This window comes from Sander vitreus, chromosome 12 (genome assembly GCF_031162955.1).
Source record: "Sander vitreus isolate 19-12246 chromosome 12, sanVit1, whole genome shotgun sequence".
NCBI lineage: Eukaryota > Metazoa > Chordata > Actinopteri > Perciformes > Percidae > Sander > Sander vitreus.
Window position 1 is genome coordinate 9,025,686 of NC_135866.1, and position 18,308 is coordinate 9,043,993.

The following is an 18,308-nucleotide window of genomic DNA, read 5'->3' on the forward strand; positions in this document are numbered from 1 at the left end:
AATCGTTGTGCCTGTAATTTAAATGGACAAATGTAATTCAGCAGGGCTTTCCTGCTCTTTGTTTCAGTCACTATAAGCATGAGTTAACTTGGTTGCAGCAATGTCTGCACAATACACCACACACACAGTAAGTATATTTTTAATATTTCTGTTCGTAGTATACTTCAGTCATTGTACCAGAAGTCCTCAGTGCATTGTACCCAAGTGCTTCCCCCTCCTGGTGAAATGAGTGTAAAACAGTGCAGTGATAGTCTAGCAAATCAAGACGTCATTACAATAGATACCATTTATTGACAATTCAGACTTTATAAAGACAAAGCTTTCGATGATTTTACCATAAAAAACATCTATATCTTTAAACCGTGACTTAAAAGGAGGAAGTACACATAAATGGAACAAAACAAAAAGGAGCGGAATGCCCTAACCCTGCCGCAACACAGGATGCACTTCAATGGCAAATCCATGTCCTGTTGTTTACATTAGAGCGAATACAAAGAAACAACCTTTGGTTTCTGCTGAGTCGCGATGCAGCTTGCTCAAGAGATGAAAGCAGTCTTGTTACAGCAGGTACCGTCCAGGGATGAATCTCTAGTATTTTCAAAGGCAGCCTCCGCCCCAGTGTAGCTAATGGTACCACAACAAGCTGAGGTTGCTGCTTTAATATAACAACCCCCGACATACAAAGGAGCAGAAGGTGCATTTAAGGTTGCAACTTTTTTTTGTTTTTGGCTTTGACATGAGTCATGCTAAAATCTTTTAAACATTGTGCTTCACCTCAAGACATCTCAAAATTTGTAGAAATCAGTCACATCACTAAATGCAAAAAACAACAAAAACATCTCTTTTTACATCTCTAAATGTTTTTGCTTAACACATGGGGGGGGGGGGAAATCATATATGTGTCTGCCTGTACACATTATCACGTTCATAATTCAACTTTGTTCATTGAGCGACTGGGTGGGTGGGTGGGGGGTGCGGCCTGCCGGCGTCAAGGCTAAAAATGGAAATGAAACAGACCTAGTCAATCAGTCTGGGGGAGATGCTGAGGGAGACAGACTGCCTGGACAGTCCAGCTTTTCCTGAATTAATTGACGGATTTCCTTTACTCCTTGTATGTCGAGTTTGTCGACGCGTTTTCGACGTACACCAAATGAACTGTTACAGAGTGACAAGGGCAGAAGAGCGAGCTGGTACGGCTGAGAGGGGTAGCAGCAGCAGAGCTGGCCGGCCCGGCCCAAACCAGCAGCAGGTACGTCGTCAGACGGTCAACGAACAAACAAAGAGTTGGATTATGAACGTGACAACATTTGTAATAATTGACACACTCGTGCTCTAGATACAGAATCTTTCTTGGCTTACATGTCCATGTAGAGTTCATTTCATGGATGGAGACTTCAGAGGTTCGCCTGCGGGAGGACGTGGCAATCAAGGTGTGTATGTGGGCGTAAGGTTTTAGGCAGCAGCTTCTCCATGTTTTTACATGTACATACTGTGTGCGGGAGTGTGTTTAGTCTGCAGTGCACGTGGGAGTGCTAGGTTGGTTCAGCCCCATGGTTTTACAAAGCCAGCCAGCAAAGTCTACCTCCTCCACCTCAGACCTCTTGATAAACATATGGTTCTGCAACAAAACAAGCAAGCAATACAATTAAGATACTAGTCAAAACTCAATCATATAAACGGAACAAAGGGTTCTGCTGCTGACTCTTGCCTTCACAAATTGTATAAATAGTTTAACCCCAGTGGCGGTTTGGCGGAGGTTTTTCTACTAGTCTAGTCTTTGTAATCTAGACCTTCAACCGGTCAGATATTGTGCATGTTCAAAGAGAAACGTGGGAGCTTAAATTCAAAAGTAAGCCATAGTCTAACTGAAGACACTCACCATCAACATTTTCAAGTCAGCCCTGTCTGCTGGATTTTTGATGAGACTGAAAAGGACAGAGCAAAGAGGAATCTTTCAGAGGGAACTCTGGCTTAATCCACGAAGAAGAAGAAAAAGATGCGTTTGTGAAAAGGACAACTGAACAATGTATTCAGGCTAAAACGTTGTCTCACCACTTAGTCACAAAGTCCTGGAAATCAGAGGTGAAGACGCCATGTGGTAGTTTAGGAGGGGGCTGAAATGTAGAAGAAAGTTGATCGCATCACCTTTCTGATGTTGCAAGGACGACAGCAAATACTTTGTGGAATCAGTAGGTAATGCGTTCTTACCTCATTCACTATGTAGTCTAGTAGTTCAAAGATGGCCATTGCAGGACCGTGACCTGGAAAAGGAGCCGAGGTAAAGGGTGTTTGATATTCAACATTTCAAGCAAGGATGTTACGTGAAAACACACTAATTCTATCAGCCTAAATTACCCAGAAGAGTTGCAACAAAAATCCTGATTACCATACTGGTTAAACACATGGAAGATTTATCTTATTTTGCCATTTATTAGATTCCAATTGCAGGTATATTGTTTTCTAACAACAGGAACTGATAACTCAAAAACTGAAATGCAAAGTGTCCCTGAAACAGCAGCAAAGTGAGAACTGAGGAAACTATAATTACAAAACACTAAACTCTTCCTTGTGGCATTCAGCTATCACAGACTGGCCAGGTTAGTATACCTTAGTGCACAATTTACTCTGGTTGCATTATTTCTAATGCTACCTAGAGCTACCTGAATGCAAAGTTACCCATTGCAGTTTTAAATAGCCATCCAACAAAATTGTTCAATTGTGTGTATTGCTCACTGCTGACAGGTCTACCCGGCGGTCTAGGTCTGGGTGAAGTGCTGAGCATCTTTCCTTCACTACCACCCAAGATGTGATGTCCAAATATGGCCTCCAGTTCTTTAGCATCTGGAGGAGGGATGGGGAAGCGTCCAATTGACAGCTCCACAAGGGACAGCCCCATACTCCACACATCTGACTGCACGGAATAGTGGGTTCCCTGCAATCTCTCAGGCTGCACAGCAAACATAAAAAACACACACACACACACACACACACACACACACACACACACACACATTAACAAAAGAAACAACAAAATATCAACAGATACAATGAACTGTTGCTTACTGTTCAAGCATTGAATAATCTCAAAACAAATAAGATATTGTTTATTTTTCAATTGAAGCACTGGTTGAAGTTAGTTTTTATAAGTCTTACCTACTGAACCTAACTTTGTCATGTTCCAGTAGAACTACATGAAGCAGGTAATAAAAAAATAAAATAAAAAGATCTGGCTCCTCTTGCACCACCTAAATCGCCTGTAGTGCGATTTGCAAAAATCCACCGCTCCCTGTTCAGATGCACCAATCAGGGCCAGGGGGGGTGACTAACTGCGTGTCAATCACTGCTCATGCACACGCAATAGGCTCATTCGAGATGAGCCAGATCTGTGCAGAATCGATCACCGGCGATTGCCGCCCAATGCATGCCGGTAAGATTTGTGTCCGACTTGATCCCGACTCGCTCTGCCGTCATGCACACGTGGGCAACGATAACCTCACGAGATCAAGGCAGCCGCAGTTTTTAGAGCCAGGCGCCGCAGTTGCTCTCCACTGACTGCAAGAGCCAGGCGGACCCAGGGCATGCTGGGAAACGCCGGCCTCTCAGCTGATTGGTTCAGAATCGACTCAACATGACGACGCTTTATATAAACGTTTTATTGATTTGGAGGGATTTTAACTGCTATTTGTCTGATTTAAAGGCTTATTCTGTACAAACCACATAATGTGTGGCTGGTAGTTATGTTTAGAAGTCAGAGAGACTAAATTACGGATCATCTACAGTGTTTTGTTAATTAAAATCAGCAACAGATCGAATGTAGAGCATTTTGACAGCTACTCTGTCATAATAAAAACAACTGGAGACTGTGTAGGAGCTGATATATGGGCCTGAAAACATTTTATTAAAATCAGACCAGTGTTTCTGTGACTCCCTGAAGGCTGCTGGAATCAGCTGTTAACGGTCCGACTTGACAGCGGATTTTTGTCACCGCCCCCTGCTGCTCCCGCCTGCTCTCGTCCACTTTACAGGCGAGGCGCAGTTCATCTCGAACGAGCCTATTCATTCTCCCTTGTGGGGGGAGGGGCTTAGGAGACTGTTTTGGGCTTTAGCAGAAAGGGGGGAGGGACTGAGAAGTTGTTGATGTTCAAAAAGTCCTGATCTTCACAATCCTACCTACGGCACCTTTAATGTTCTAATTGCCATTAGTGGTATACACAATACAATAAAAAGGATGGCAACATTTCATTTGAAGGTAACTGATCACAGTAATGTGGAAGTACTAAACTGAGTTGATCTTTTCGAGGTATAATTCCAACATACCGACATATAGGATCTTGTCCCAACAAAGGAATTGGCCATAGAGTCTATGAGCTGCCCGCTTACACCGAAGTCACACAACTTGATCTCCCCACGAGAGTTCACCAGTATGTTTGAAGGCTTCACATCTGAGGGTAAAAAAGGTATTAAAAAGACTTTACCTGACCGGAAATCTGTAACAGAATGTAGTGTAAAGGGACAATCTTTACCAACCACTGTATGGACTACAACCCTAATATTAACATTTACATTCTCCTTGGCATGTGACCATGTGAATGAACAGAATAACACACATTTTAACAACATACAATTCATTTTGCTATTGTGCTTACGCCTTACAGATGAAATAAAAGAATTGGTCATTAACCCCATGAAAAAAACACTACCTCTATGCATGATTTGGTGTTTTTCTCTTAGGTACGCAAGGCCTCTCAAAACCTGTTTCAAAAAGGGGAGTTACACAAGTCAATTGTAAATACACTTAATGTGAAAACAACAAGTAGAAACAAGCATAAAACCCATCAAATTACTTTATTTTAGGTGAGGAACTTCATTTGTGCAGCGGACAATGTTAATCAGTCTGCTGTCCCTGAAGGGAACAGGTAGGGCCCAAGGCCTTGCTGAAATAGTTTTATCTAAAACAGAAAAATTTAAACTAACCATTTTGTTTTTTTTTAAATTGATGCCAACAATGTAATATCACATAATATTATAATATACATACAAGATAACCATACACTTACAGCAATGCTGACTTTGCCCAGAATCTCTTCCGGGATCCTCTTAGCTTCCTTCAGCACCTGGTCCAGAGAGCCACCATCCTGCACAATAAAGCGAGACAACAAAGAACACAGCAGATCGTAATACAGATCTCTAAAAACACACACACATCCTGTATGAATGGACTTTCAAAGGATCACATCTTTCCCATCATTGTAATGTGCATGGAGTACATTTACTGAACAAGTACATTGGTCTTCTGAGGAACTTATACATGTCTGATACAGTACTGTGTCGTTTTGTCATCCACAATGAATTTGCCTCACATTTTGCCATAACAATCACACTCCACGCAATTTAAATTGACATGTAATCATTTGGCAAATGCTTTTGTCAAAAGCAACATACACAATCCAAAAAAAAATAATAAAAAATGACGTGCTTAAACATGGGACATACTGTATGTACACAGAGAAAGGCCCTGGACGGTCTAGCATTTTTTTCCTCGATTCAATGTCACAATCCTTGAAATCAATAGAGCAATATAGAAATAGCCTTAATACTTTAACCAGCACAGTCACATCCTCTAATCCTCTCACCATGTGTTCCATGCAGATGCTGATCTCTCCATCGCTGTAAAATGCTCCATAGAAGCCCACAATGTAGGGAGAGTTACACTCATGGAGCACCTGAAGTTCACGGATGATCTGGTTTCTGATAGCAGGTTTAATTTCAAGATGAATGAGCTAAACGAAAAAGAGAACAGTTATATTGAGTGTGTTTTACGGTAAGACCACTTGAAACAAAATAAACAACGTTTTACTACCAGGTTCAGTTCGATCATATTCATATCACTGATGTAATAGTGTAATTTGCAGCTCACCTTTCTGGCCATGATTATTCCTGAAGATTTGTGGCATTCCTTAGTGACAACTCCTCCATTGCCTGCACCCAGCTCACAGACACGATGAAAGTCATCATCTCTCAACTCGCCCACCTTGGCCTTCTGGCTAAGGAAAGCTTCTAACCTTTTCTTCTGTTGTTCATCCAGGTCCAACTCTTCCAGTATTCTTTTAAGTGCCTCTAAATTGGCCCTGCGAAAAACGAGACAGAACGGGAATAAAGCACCTTTTGGGCGAAACAAATGATGAAATGTAACATATTTAGTTTATAAGCTATATTAGACAGTTGTCCCCAAAGTGGGGTACGGGACCCAGGGGGTTCCCAGCAAAAAGAGGAATACTTTATTTCCACTATAATTCCATCCATAAATTACACAATGACATAATGTATGACTATTTTGGGCACAGGTTTCATACACGTTATGTAATAAAACATCTAAAAAAAAAAAAATCCTATCAGATGGGGGACCCGGGGACAAGATCTTATCAAATTGGGGGTACATGGTCTAATTTTGTCTCAGTTAAGGAGTCCTTGACATGGAAAAGTTTGTGAACCACTGTATTAGGATAATACTGGTATCAGTAAAATAACTTACTCAGATGCAACATCAGTGTTGATGGAGGTCGATAATCCATCGCCAGCAGGAGGAATCGTTAAGGGGCCTGGCACTGGTCTCCTTTTAGGAGCCATGCTCACTTGTGGATAAACTATGACGTGGGTTTAGCGAAGTGACACTTTTCTCAGGGCTACAAACTTTACTAATCTTAACCGTCTCTGTGTAGCTAGAGCTTTCTGACCGGAAAACGACTGCTAATGTTATTTTTGATTAGCATACAGTTTTACTTCCTGAACAAACGTTTGGTTAAGCGTGGTTAAATAACAAAACAGGTAGGTAACGTTATTTATCTCGTAAATGCTATCTGGACTAACTATGGGCGTTTCCCGTCAGTTATTAGTGGGAAAGTTAACCCAAGTAATATGACCTAATTTAACGTTATCAGGTTCACAGGTTCAACTTGTTACACGGGATTGCCCTCCGACTCTACTTAAATGATCTCTCTTTCTGATTCACAATGAGCAAATCTGCAAATTATTAAGAAGAGTGACACACTATTAACGCTTACGTTAGCTAGATTAAGTTAAGTAACGTTAACGTTACAACATAACGGCAAACAGAATATTTTCAAAACCAGAGCCATTAACGTTACTAGCAGCACTCCACGTTAGCTAACTTCATCTACTAGCTAACGTTAGTTAGCTGTTGCGTGATAGTAACGTTACGAGATTTACTTTACAAACGCTGTGCTAGTGCCGTGTCCCCACCCAGTTAACAGTTAAGTTAGTAACATGGTGCTGTACTGTCGGTTAGTTTATCCTTGCTGTCCCTTCTTTCCGCTAGTAACAGGTGTGTGGGTCGCTGTCCAGAGATGGGCGGATGATACCGAAGCTTGTTTCATTCCTGTGAAGATCACGCGAATTTGCGTTTCCTAGGATGACGAAGGTATGTCCCGCCCTACTCTGCTTTATTTTGCCTCTGATTGGCTTACCCTAGTAATTTTACTTCTTACCCTAACCCTAACCAATCGCACTCCTCGTGCCTAAACCTAGCCAATCCAACCAATGAAGCAACGAGTACTAGCCAAGTAGAGTCGAGCGGGTCATGCCTTCGCCATCCCATTGAATAATAGAATAATTTTCCTTCTGTCATCCTAGAAAACATGGAGCAGCAGATGTTCGATTTAGGATCTACCAAAGATCTACCCATGGATGTATTAAGAGAACGGATCTACCCAGATTAGCAGCATCCAAATGCCCAATCCGTGGAATAAATCTCGCGATATTTCAGACGTTGACCATTATTTAGGCACCACCTCCCCTACCTACTGCTCTCAGTGCATTGTGAATGTAAACTGTCGCATCAAAGTTCTTATCTAGAACGGTGGCTTTATGGCTTTATGATACAACATCCATGTGCTGCACACGGTCATGGCATGCCCATGTAGAGACCTATTGATCAACAACCAGTGCTGTTATACTAGAATAAACAAAAGCGGTTTCCATGCTGTGTTTTGTGTCTAACAGCACAATATTAACTAAAATAAAAATACATTTCAACATATAGGATCACTGGATTATAAAGCAATATATAATGCACTTTCATTTCAATGCATTAACAATTTTAGAATTAATCAAATTACCAAAACCAATGCATGACAGGACAATAAGCGGACCTGGACCTTTGGGACTTTTTCGGGCCTAGATCCAGGTTTATGATAAGACCACCTGTGGTACAAGAATCAGTTGCAAAGCTATACATTCTGAACACCTTGAAATAATACTGATCTGCCCTTGTTTATAATAATATGTGTGACTCGTGTGTGTGCCCTCTCCAGCTGAGCCCACAGACTGGTCACAAAATGACATATTTGAAGTCCAAGACCATCAAAACATACAATGCAGGCCTACAATCCTACAACTTATTAAACATTATACCCATTTTAAATATCATCAGTTGTTACATGTGAACATATATTGGACAAAATTGTGCAATTTACAGTTTATTTTGAGTGTAGCCTAAATGGAGTAGGCTACAACTGCACTGTGCAACCCTGTGTGTGTTCAAAACCTTAAAGTCAGTTTTTTCCTCAATAAACTATAGCTTTGGTTTGAGTAAATGTAATCCAGCTACAAATATTTCAAGATGACATAAATGCAAATGATATATCTCATTCTGTACTGTGTGAAGACCTGAGAAGCTCAGAGGCTCTCTCTAATAAATAACAATGTCTGCCCAACACATCAAAAAGAAATGCATTTATTTTGCTTTTGTCTGTGATCACTCCACTCTTGCTGTGTGATTTCCTTTCAGCAGAGGGCGCTGTTGCTCATTTCTTTACAGCCTTTTCAGTTGTAGCTGGGCTGCAGCTGTTTCCTTTGGACAGCAGCAGCTTTGAGATACAAAGAGAAACAGAGACAGATGAGAGAAGAACTGTTTACATGATCACAAACTAAGAGATAAAGCTGTCATTCAGTTTGCTCTAAAACATGTTTAGCTGTTCTACCGACCAGAATGAAAACCGATTGGTGACTGTGCGTTTTCGGTTACGGAACCTCGGCCTTGGAACAGATCAGCAGACTCCACTGCAACTTAGCGCAAGCAGTGGCTATTTGAGTGTGAGAGCAAGGTTTTGAAGGAAATTTACTCACTTTTACAAGATGGTCTACACTTAACAATGTTTTCTTTTCCATTATCACATCACTTCAAATTTCCTCTTTATATTACTATTTTATGGTTTAAACTTTACTGTCTATACATATTTCAGTTGTGCTTGTTTTTGTATAATCATTTTATCATTTTTAGATGCACTTTCATACATTCCAACATATATTTTATTGGCATTCTATCTGCCTTATATGAGATCATCTCTTATATTTGCATCCTATTCCTTTATATGTTGTTATTTCCTTTATTGAAATTTCAACTGCTTGAGCTTATTTCTCTTATCGACGTTTGACTTATTTATACATTAACTTATTTATATTTTTTTGTACTTGCACCTACATCTTTTATATATTGGCTCAGTGATGCTTAATACTTGTGATGCATGTTCCTATTTTTTTCTATGTCATACAAGAGGGGTTTACCTGAGATTCTTTCATTTTATTCTGTAAATCTTTTAATCTGGAAAGCATTTTGTGCTCAAGCTTGAAAAGTGCTATGTAAATACAAACCCCAATTCTAATGAAGTTGGGACGTTGTGTAAAACATAAATAAAAACAGAATAGGCCTACAATGATTTGCAAATCATTTCCAACCTACAGTATATTCAATTGAATACACTACAAAGACAATATATTTAATGTTCAAACTGATAAACCTTGTTGTTGTTTTTTGAAAATATTCACTCATTTGAATTTGATGCCTGCAACACGTTCCAAAAAAGCTGGGAAAGTTGAGGAATGCTCAAAAACACCTGTTTGTAACATTCCACAGGTGAACAGGTTAATTGGAACCAGGTGAGTGTCATGATAGGGTATAAAAGGAGCATCCCCAAAAGGCTCAGTCGTTCACAAGGAATGATGGGGTGAGGGTCACTGCTTTGTGAACAACTGCGTGAGCAATTCCAGCAGTTTAAGAAAAACGTTTCTCAACGTTCAATTGCAAGGAATTAAGGGATTTCAAGGCTGAAAACCAATGTTGAATGCCCGTGACCTTCGATCCCTCAGGCGGCACTGCATTAAAAAACATATCTTATTATTAATAATCATTATGTGAAGGATGTTACCACTTGGGCTCAGGAACACTTCGGAAAACCATTGTCAGTTAACACAGTTTGTCACTACATCTACAAGTGCAAGTTAAAACTCTGTCGTGCAAAGTGAAAGTCATATATCAACAACACCCAGAAACGCAGCCGGCTTCTCTGGGCCAGAGCTCATCTGAGATGGACTGATGCAAAATGGAAAAGTGTGCTGCTAAAAATGCAGCTCTAGACCTGCTCTTGATCCAATAATAGCAGTAATAAAGTTGTGCAAAAATCCTATTTAGGTCACAAAATTTTATGGTCTTAATTTCATAATTGCTGTCTGGTAGAGATCTTTATTTCTGTCATATCATTATTCACACAATCACACACACTCAGTGACATACCCTCTGATGGGTTTGGCCTGCCTGATGAGGTCAGGAAGTTTGCTGTTTCTGGTGTCTGGCAGCAACATGGTAATAGCAGCAGCCATGATGCTGATTGTGCCAAAAACAAGGTATGGCAGGATCTTGCTGTACACACCTGCAAACAGAACTGATCTGTTTATTTTCATGGGTCACAGTCATAGGCCATGGCCCTTGGTGTAAATAATACAATTAATGAACGGCTGAATTCCATTTGGCTGCTTCAGTTTCAGGGTCCTGGTATTGCACATACCGGCTCACAGTCATGGTCTTCTGGGACACTTGAATAGAATGGAGCCGTTGTACATGTTATTTGCACCTGTGCTTTTACGACTGTGACAAGCCAAAATGTCTGCTGTGAAAAGGCTGATTAATAGTAACTTAACTTTTCACACACAGGTGTAATGAATAACACAATTAAGTGGTGCATTGGTACAGAGCCATCATCAATATCATTAGCTCCACTTGACAGACCTTTTGCAGGAAATAAAAGAAAACTGATGCTCATCAAGCAAACCCGTCAAGCAAATGCAAAATGTAGGGAGAGCTCTGTGTCTTTTGAGTGTAAACAATACATTACTACTTTTCCACAGTGTTGTTACTGATTGACAAAAAATATAATCAGTTTTGACATGTATTGGCTGTTAAAGGGGGCTATGACAGGGGGTGATACTTAATTGCTGAAGTCTTCCAACAGTGTACACAAAAACAACAGAAAGAACCAAGAAAACACTTGCCAGTGTAGATCACAAAGGGACAAATGACGGTGCCTATGTGTACAGCTGTGGAGAAGACTCCTAAGCCCATGTTCCTGACCACAGTGGGCATTAGCTCAGTGGAGAACACAATGACCATGCTGAAAGCAGCAGACACACCCATCTTTCCCATCAAGGCTATCACCTGAAACATGACATGCATGTCTGAGAAAAACGGTATTATTAGACCAGGCATATACCATTTTACACGAGTCTTCTAGTACCTTAAGAGATGCCTCATTCAATTAATAATGACTCAGAGTATACACACCTTCAGGAACCAGCTTGATAATCAGAAGCATGATGCCACAGCACATCAGCGAGGAGGAGACGAGTGTGGGTCGTGACACATGGTTAACCAGCACCCAAGTGGCTACATCCACCACAATGTCAATGGCTGCTGAAATGAAGCAGTTGAGGTGGACATTTCCATTCAGGTTACTGGTATTGAGAGAGAGACCATAGAAAACCATGCCTAAGGACAACCTGCAGAAACACAAATACATTGATCACAAAAGTGCTTTTTACTTTGAAGGTGCCATTTTGTGCCATAGCTCAGGCTGACACCAAGTTGCTTTGAAGAAGCTACAGTTTAAATATTGTTGGTTTAATAATTAAAGGGACAATTTGTTATCCTACTGTAAATAAAAACAAAAAGTACGAACATGACTTGGGACCTGCTGTTCTCAAGTTGATTGACATTTTTTGGACTAACTCCAGAAAACTGCTTAATCTAAGTTATTAATATTTTCTGATAGTTAAAACTGGCCTATATTTTGAAAGTTGTTTAAGCATTAATATTGTCAAAACTGACAAGGATTGTACCTTTTGTAATTAAGGTTGGACTAAATGAAGTCTTCCGTCTGAACATATCCTAACTGTAATTGATCTTGTTTCGCATTCTCTTCTAAAGTGCACTTTTTTGCAATATATTCTGAGCGCCTTCATTTAATATTTATTTATCTTTTTCAAATATGGGTAGCAGTCTGGCAATCAGAGTGAGGAGCATTTATTTGTCAAACATAACTGTATACTTACAAAATGACATAAGGGAATTACATTGGTATAGAATAAAGTGTATCATGCACAATCATATTCAGGAAAGTTACGAACAGAGAAAAGAAGTAGCGTTACCATATGAAAACACTCAGAATTGTAATATTCCTTATGTTAGGGGTGCGTATCAGATCCAGATAAGTGTATGTCTGCTTCTCTTCACCTTCATTTTGCTGAATTAGACACATTAAAAGAAAAAGAACAGTCACATTGCATAATGTAATGCTTGTCAAGGCATGGGCCATATTTTATACTGGAGCACAAAAGCTTTCACAGCATGAGGAGTAAAAATGTAATAAATACCAATATCTCCAAGCACTTGTCAGCCCTGAATATGACCTCAGGAGTGGGGACTCTGTTCCTTTTGGCAGCAACGCGTATGATAACCTCAGCCTCCTGTACCCGACTTTTCTGCAAAAGCCAACGGGGAGACTCAGGAATCACCCTGAAAATAGATAGAGGGACAGAAGTTCATTAATATTTAGCAGTTATTTAAAAGAATGAAATGCTTCCAAAGGTGCATTGCTTTTGGTAATGCATGGAATAATCATTCAGAACATGTCATGTCCCAGATAACATAAGGTATGCACACAGCTTTTAGAATTGAGATCAGTATTTGAAGCTGAACCATACAAACTCAAGAGTAAAGGAGGAAGACATGGTTCACTATACCATTGTGGACCATTGTTTTGATAATTTTGATTTATTAATTATTTTATTTTTCCTTTTTTATATGTCCTGGGTTGAGCCTGTGTTTTTTTTTGTTTTGTTCTTTTTTTTTATGGTTTTCTGTTATGTGTATGTTGTTTTATGACAGAATATCCGAGGATAATCAAATAAAGTTACAAACAATACAACAATTATTGGCATCCGGACCACTTCAGTCATATATTATGAGACACAGCACAACAAGAAATTTAAATCTTTGTTCTGACATATCATTGAACAGTGATACTTTTCAGCCAACATTCATCAGACTTACCAACATGTAGGAATAAATAGGAAGCTAGGGATGGCAGTAGTGACCAGCAGCAACCTCCAGCCTCGTATGTTTAGATATTTGAATTATGATTTAGATCTTTTTTTAAAGCAAAAATACCAAACATTCTTTGGTTTCAGCTTCTCATTGACAGGACTTGCTGTTTTTCCACGACATATATATTTATCTATAAATTGCAGGAACGTCTGTCTGTCTGTCTGTGTGTGTGTGTGTGTGTGTGTGTGTGTGTGTGTGTGTGTGTGTGTGTGTGTGTGTTATGTGCATATCTCTCAAACCGTTAGTCTGATGGATTTCAAACTTGACAGGTGTCTTGCTACGGGCACGAGTAAGGGCAGTTCCAAGTTTGACGTTGTTTGGATTAGAAATGCAAACGATATCGTTAAATATATATCGGTAAAAGAAGCACATGTACATGATAGCTGGATATACCAAACTTACTTTTCTTCACTTTCCTGGAGCACGGGCAGATAGCTGAAAGAAACATCACGACTGTTGTGTGGAATAAGGTTGGCGGAAAAAAGGCGCTACGCTTTTCCGTGTCTATTTTTTCGCTAAGAGGAAACTGAACAAAAAGCTATTGGCCAACACTAAATATTAAACAAAAGCCAGACACTATATAGTATTAAGTTGCTGTGAGCTGTAGCCTACATTCACCACTTCTAACCAGAGGCAGAATATAAAGTAATCTCAGAGATAATTCCTTCACAGCGCTGTGCAATGTGAGAAAATCTCAGAGCTGAACCGGGCAGACACAGCAGTTTCCATCAGACTCACCCTGGGTCGGGTTAATTAAGTATAGGCTACTTCTAACTTCGAATCAAATCCCCTACTTCACCGTTAACTGTCAAGCCACTAAACCTGTATGGAAATTAACACATCTGCTGAAATGTGATCATACCACACGAGACAACGCCGTCTCTCTCTCTCTCTCTCTCTCTCTCTCTTTCTCTCTCTCTCTCTCTCTCTCTGCACACACACACACACACACACACACACACACACTTCAGTTCTGGTAGTTGATTAACGCAGATATGTGCTGATTAGCTCTCACAACGGGCCAGGTGGGTAGCACACTGCCATGAGTCCATGACGCTAATGTCTGATTACTCCACATTGTCATGATATTTTGTGATTACATTCTGAATCTGCAACGTTCTCTGTCAGGTACATCAGTAAGTTAGTAGTAGGGTATACAGACGAGTTGCATTTGAAGTGGTTTGGGGTCCTTCTGTAAGTCATTTTGGGGTACAATTTGATGACATCCAAGGTTCGAATCCCAGCTAGATCTTGAGTGCGTTGTTTCATTTTATGTTTTTGTTGGATTTTTGCCTGCTGTTCCAGGACACCTTTTGATCGTTGGATTTCATTTAAATAAATCCTTGAGATTACTCTTGTTTCTGCCATCTTGCATTTGGGTCCTACATCCCCTGAAACTCCTGACAGACATGGGACTGCAATTTGACCTACAATTGTTAGGTGAACGCTCTACCACCTGAGCCAAAGCCGCCCCTGGGAAGCAACCTAATCCCAAAGCCACAAGCAGCATTGAACGGGTTTCAGTCTTTACAAAGCTGAGAGTCATTTCAGCTGGTTTAATTCTGTATTGTAAAAGGGATGAGATCAAGCACACACCTCTTTCAACAATACAATTGATAAAGCAATATAATAAGCCCTGCCATTTTGCCCCCCTTTTTTAGATTTGAAAGGTCCCATGGCATGAAAATGTCACTTTATGAGGTTTTTTAACATTAATATGAGTTCCCCCAGCCTGCCTATGGTCCCCCAGTGGCTAGAAATGGTGATAGGTGTAAACCGAGCCCTGGGTATTATGGGCCCTACGGAATTGCTCTGCCTTTAAGAAAATGAAAGCTCAGATGGGCTGATCTGGAATCAGCCCCTTATGAGGTCATAAGGAGGAAGGTTACCTCCCCTTTCTCTGCTTTGCCCGCCCAGAGAATTTGGCCCACCCATGAGAAAGAGAGACATCATGGCTTGCAAACAAGCAAAGTGGCAGTTGGTTAAGGTCACACCCCCACCCTCCACCTTGCCCCCCTCTCTCCTCCTCAATAGCGTTTAAAGCTACAGACACAGAAATGGCACATCCTAAGTAAAGCTCATTGTGGGACTGGCTCTAGTGGCTGTAATTCTGCACCAAGGCTGAATTTCAGGAAAGAGACTTCAGATACAGTATTAGGAGACCACTAAGGCCTATATAAAAGTGACTTCAGATACAGTATTAGGGGACCACTAAGGCCTATATAAAAGAGACTTCAGATACAGTATTAGGGGACCACTAAGGCCTATATAAAAGAGACTTCAGATACAGTATTAGGGGGACCACTAAGGTCTATATAAAAGAGACTTCAGATACAGTATTAGGGGACCACTAAGGCCTATATAAAAGAGACTTCAGATACAGTATTAGGAGACCACTAAGGCCTATATAAAAGAGACTTCAGATACAGTATTAGGGGACCACTAAGGCCTATATAAAAGAGACTTCAGATACAGTATTAGGGGACCACTAAGGCCTATATAAAAGAGACTTCAGATACAGTATTAGGGGACCACTAAGGCCTATATAAAAGAGACTTCAGATACAGTATTAGGGGACCACTAAGGCCTATATAAAAGAGACTTCAGATACAGTATTAGGAGACCACTAAGGCCTATATAAAAGAGACTTCAGATACAGTATTAGGGGACCACTAAGGCCTATATAAAGGAGACTTCAGATACAGTATTAGGAGACCACTAAGGTCTATATAAAAGAGACTTCAGATACAGTATTAGGGGACCACTAAGGCCTATATAAAAGAGACTTCAGATACAGTATTAGGGGACCACTAAGGCCTATATAAAAGAGACTTCAGATACAGTATTAGGGGACCACTAAGGCCTATATAAAAGAGACTTCAGATACAGTATTAGGGGACCACTAAGGCCTATATAAAAGAGACTTCGGATACAGTATTAGGAGACCACTAAGGCCTATATAAAAGAGACTTCAGATACAGTATTAGGGGACCACTAAGGTCTATATAAAAGAGACTTCAGATACAGTATTAGGGGACCACTAAGGCCTATATAAAAGAGACTTCAGATGCAGTATTAGGGGGACCACTAAGGCCTATATAAAGGAGACTTCAGATACAGTATTAGGAGACCACTAAGGTCTATATAAAAGAGACTTCAGATACAGTATTAGGGGACCACTAAGGCCTATATAAAAGAGACTTCAGATACAGTATTAGGGGACCACTAAGGCCTATATAAAAGAGACTTCAGATACAGTATTAGGGGACCACTAAGGCCTATATAAAAGAGACTTCAGATACAGTATTAGGGGACCACTAAGGCCTATATAAAAGAGACTTCAGATACAGTATTAGGAGACCACTAAGGCCTATATAAAAGCATCCGAAAAGCAGCATGTCATAGGACCTTAAACAAAAATTGGCACCGGGTTTTGCGATCTTTCGGGCGTTTAAGGTCTGGCTACACCACAGATACATTCTAGGAGAAAAACACACTCTGGGTTGTTTGTATTTCTTTAAACCAATCACAATTGTCTTTTCTCGCAATCAAGATTATTTTGCTGAGGCACCAGCTGCATCTGGAATTTTGCACCGCCTAAGACAATTGTGATTGGTTTAAAGAAATACAGACAACACAGAGCGTTTTTTACTCCTATAGCCAGAGACGGTTTAGTTTATAGACTTTCCTCCAAAGTGTTGTGGAGATATGTCTTGCAATGTAGCCACACTATGCAGTCTCACTAGGAAGCTATGCCCCCTTGGGACGAAAATCGGAATTCAGTTCACAACATGAATATGCACCAAATTAAATAAATGAAGCTCTTATGCAGCAATATACATATGAAAATTATACAAAATATGCATAATTAAATCATATAATGTGACCACATTTGTGTGTATGTGTGTGAGGGAGTTGTAGAGAAGCAGCACTCACTGGTGAGCTTCTTTCTTTTAACAATGTTAAGCAGAACAGAGAGAAAATTTGTGAAAATAAATTCAATATAGCCTACCAGTACCACTAACAGTAAACAGAAACAGCCATAAAGAACCCACTACAGTTGTTGTGTGCACAACCACCACAAGATGGTGCAACAAAGCATGAAATAGTTTTCTGCCCAGATATTTGTTTTCCCAGTCTGAGGTGTGCCTTACATTTAAAGGTTGTGATAAAAGCAGTGCTGGAATAAGTATTCCGAAACTTGACTTAAGTACAAATCAATACTACAATTTAAAAAATTGCTATATGGTTCAGTCCAGCATTTACAATACAGAGTAAAAGAGCAAAATGTACTTCCATTATCAATAGTTATTCTGCAGAAAACTGGCTTCTGTGACTTATATTATATTAAATAAAACATTATTAGATTGTGAATACTGATGCAGTAATGCATAAGCAGCACTTCATTGTTGTAGCTGGAGCTAGTTTGAACTGCTTTATATACAGTTAGGTAGTTTGGCCCAGTGGTTCTCAACCTTTTTAATTCAAAATATGAATCTGCAAAGGCACAACTATGGTCGTGAGATAAATATAGTAGAGTAAAATACAATATTTCCTTTTGAAATAAAGTAAAGTAAAAGTGTAAAGTAGCACTAAATGGGAATACTCAAGTAAAGTACAAGTACCACAACAATGTACTTACTGTTAGTGCAGTAGAGGAGTAAATAGTTACATTCCACCACTGAATAAAATGCTGTTTTATTTGCTAAACGGATAAAACAAAGAAAAGACCTTTGGTCGTGTTAAGAATGTTTCTCAAGAACATTTCTCAAACTTTGGAGTCAATCTAGCATCTTGATGTTTTTGTGTGCAAAGTTGCCTTAACTTCAAACCTCAAATGAGTAATCAAATTAGT

General features: G+C 39.9%; 1 protein-coding gene across 2 annotated transcripts; it reads right to left on the reverse strand.

Moving 5' to 3' along the window:
• Window positions 1-271: 271 nt before the first annotated feature.
• On the reverse strand, window positions 272-7,387 carry map2k2b (mitogen-activated protein kinase kinase 2b). 2 transcript variants are annotated; one of them, XM_078263731.1, is made up of 12 exons: window positions 6,533-7,387; window positions 5,918-6,128; window positions 5,634-5,780; window positions 5,058-5,135; window positions 4,701-4,752; window positions 4,318-4,442; window positions 2,734-2,947; window positions 2,209-2,261; window positions 2,053-2,114; window positions 1,880-1,925; window positions 1,491-1,618; window positions 272-1,406 (listed from the first exon to the last, which is right to left on the reverse strand). In XM_078263731.1, exons 1-11 carry the CDS (start codon window positions 6,625-6,627, stop codon window positions 1,508-1,510), a joined length of 1,194 nt encoding a protein of 397 aa, XP_078119857.1. In that variant the 5' UTR covers window positions 6,628-7,387; the 3' UTR covers window positions 272-1,406; window positions 1,491-1,507. The 2 variants fall into 2 exon arrangements, with proteins under 2 accessions (XP_078119857.1, XP_078119856.1); XM_078263730.1 differs by having other exon boundaries at window positions 272-1,618.
• Window positions 7,388-18,308: the final 10,921 nt, after the last annotated feature.

Coding starts and splice junctions, on each gene's coding strand:
- map2k2b (XM_078263731.1), bottom strand. CDS start 6,627: ATGGCTCCTAAAAGGAGACCAGTGCCAGGCCCCTTAACGATTCCTCCT. Junction 5,781..5,917: donor GAATAATCATGGCCAGAAAG/GTGAGCTGCAAA, acceptor TTTTTCGTTTAG/CTCATTCATCTTGAAATTAA. Junction 2,262..2,733: donor GCCGGGTAGACCTGTCAGCA/GTGAGCAATACA, acceptor CTCCTTTTCCAG/GTCACGGTCCTGCAATGGCC.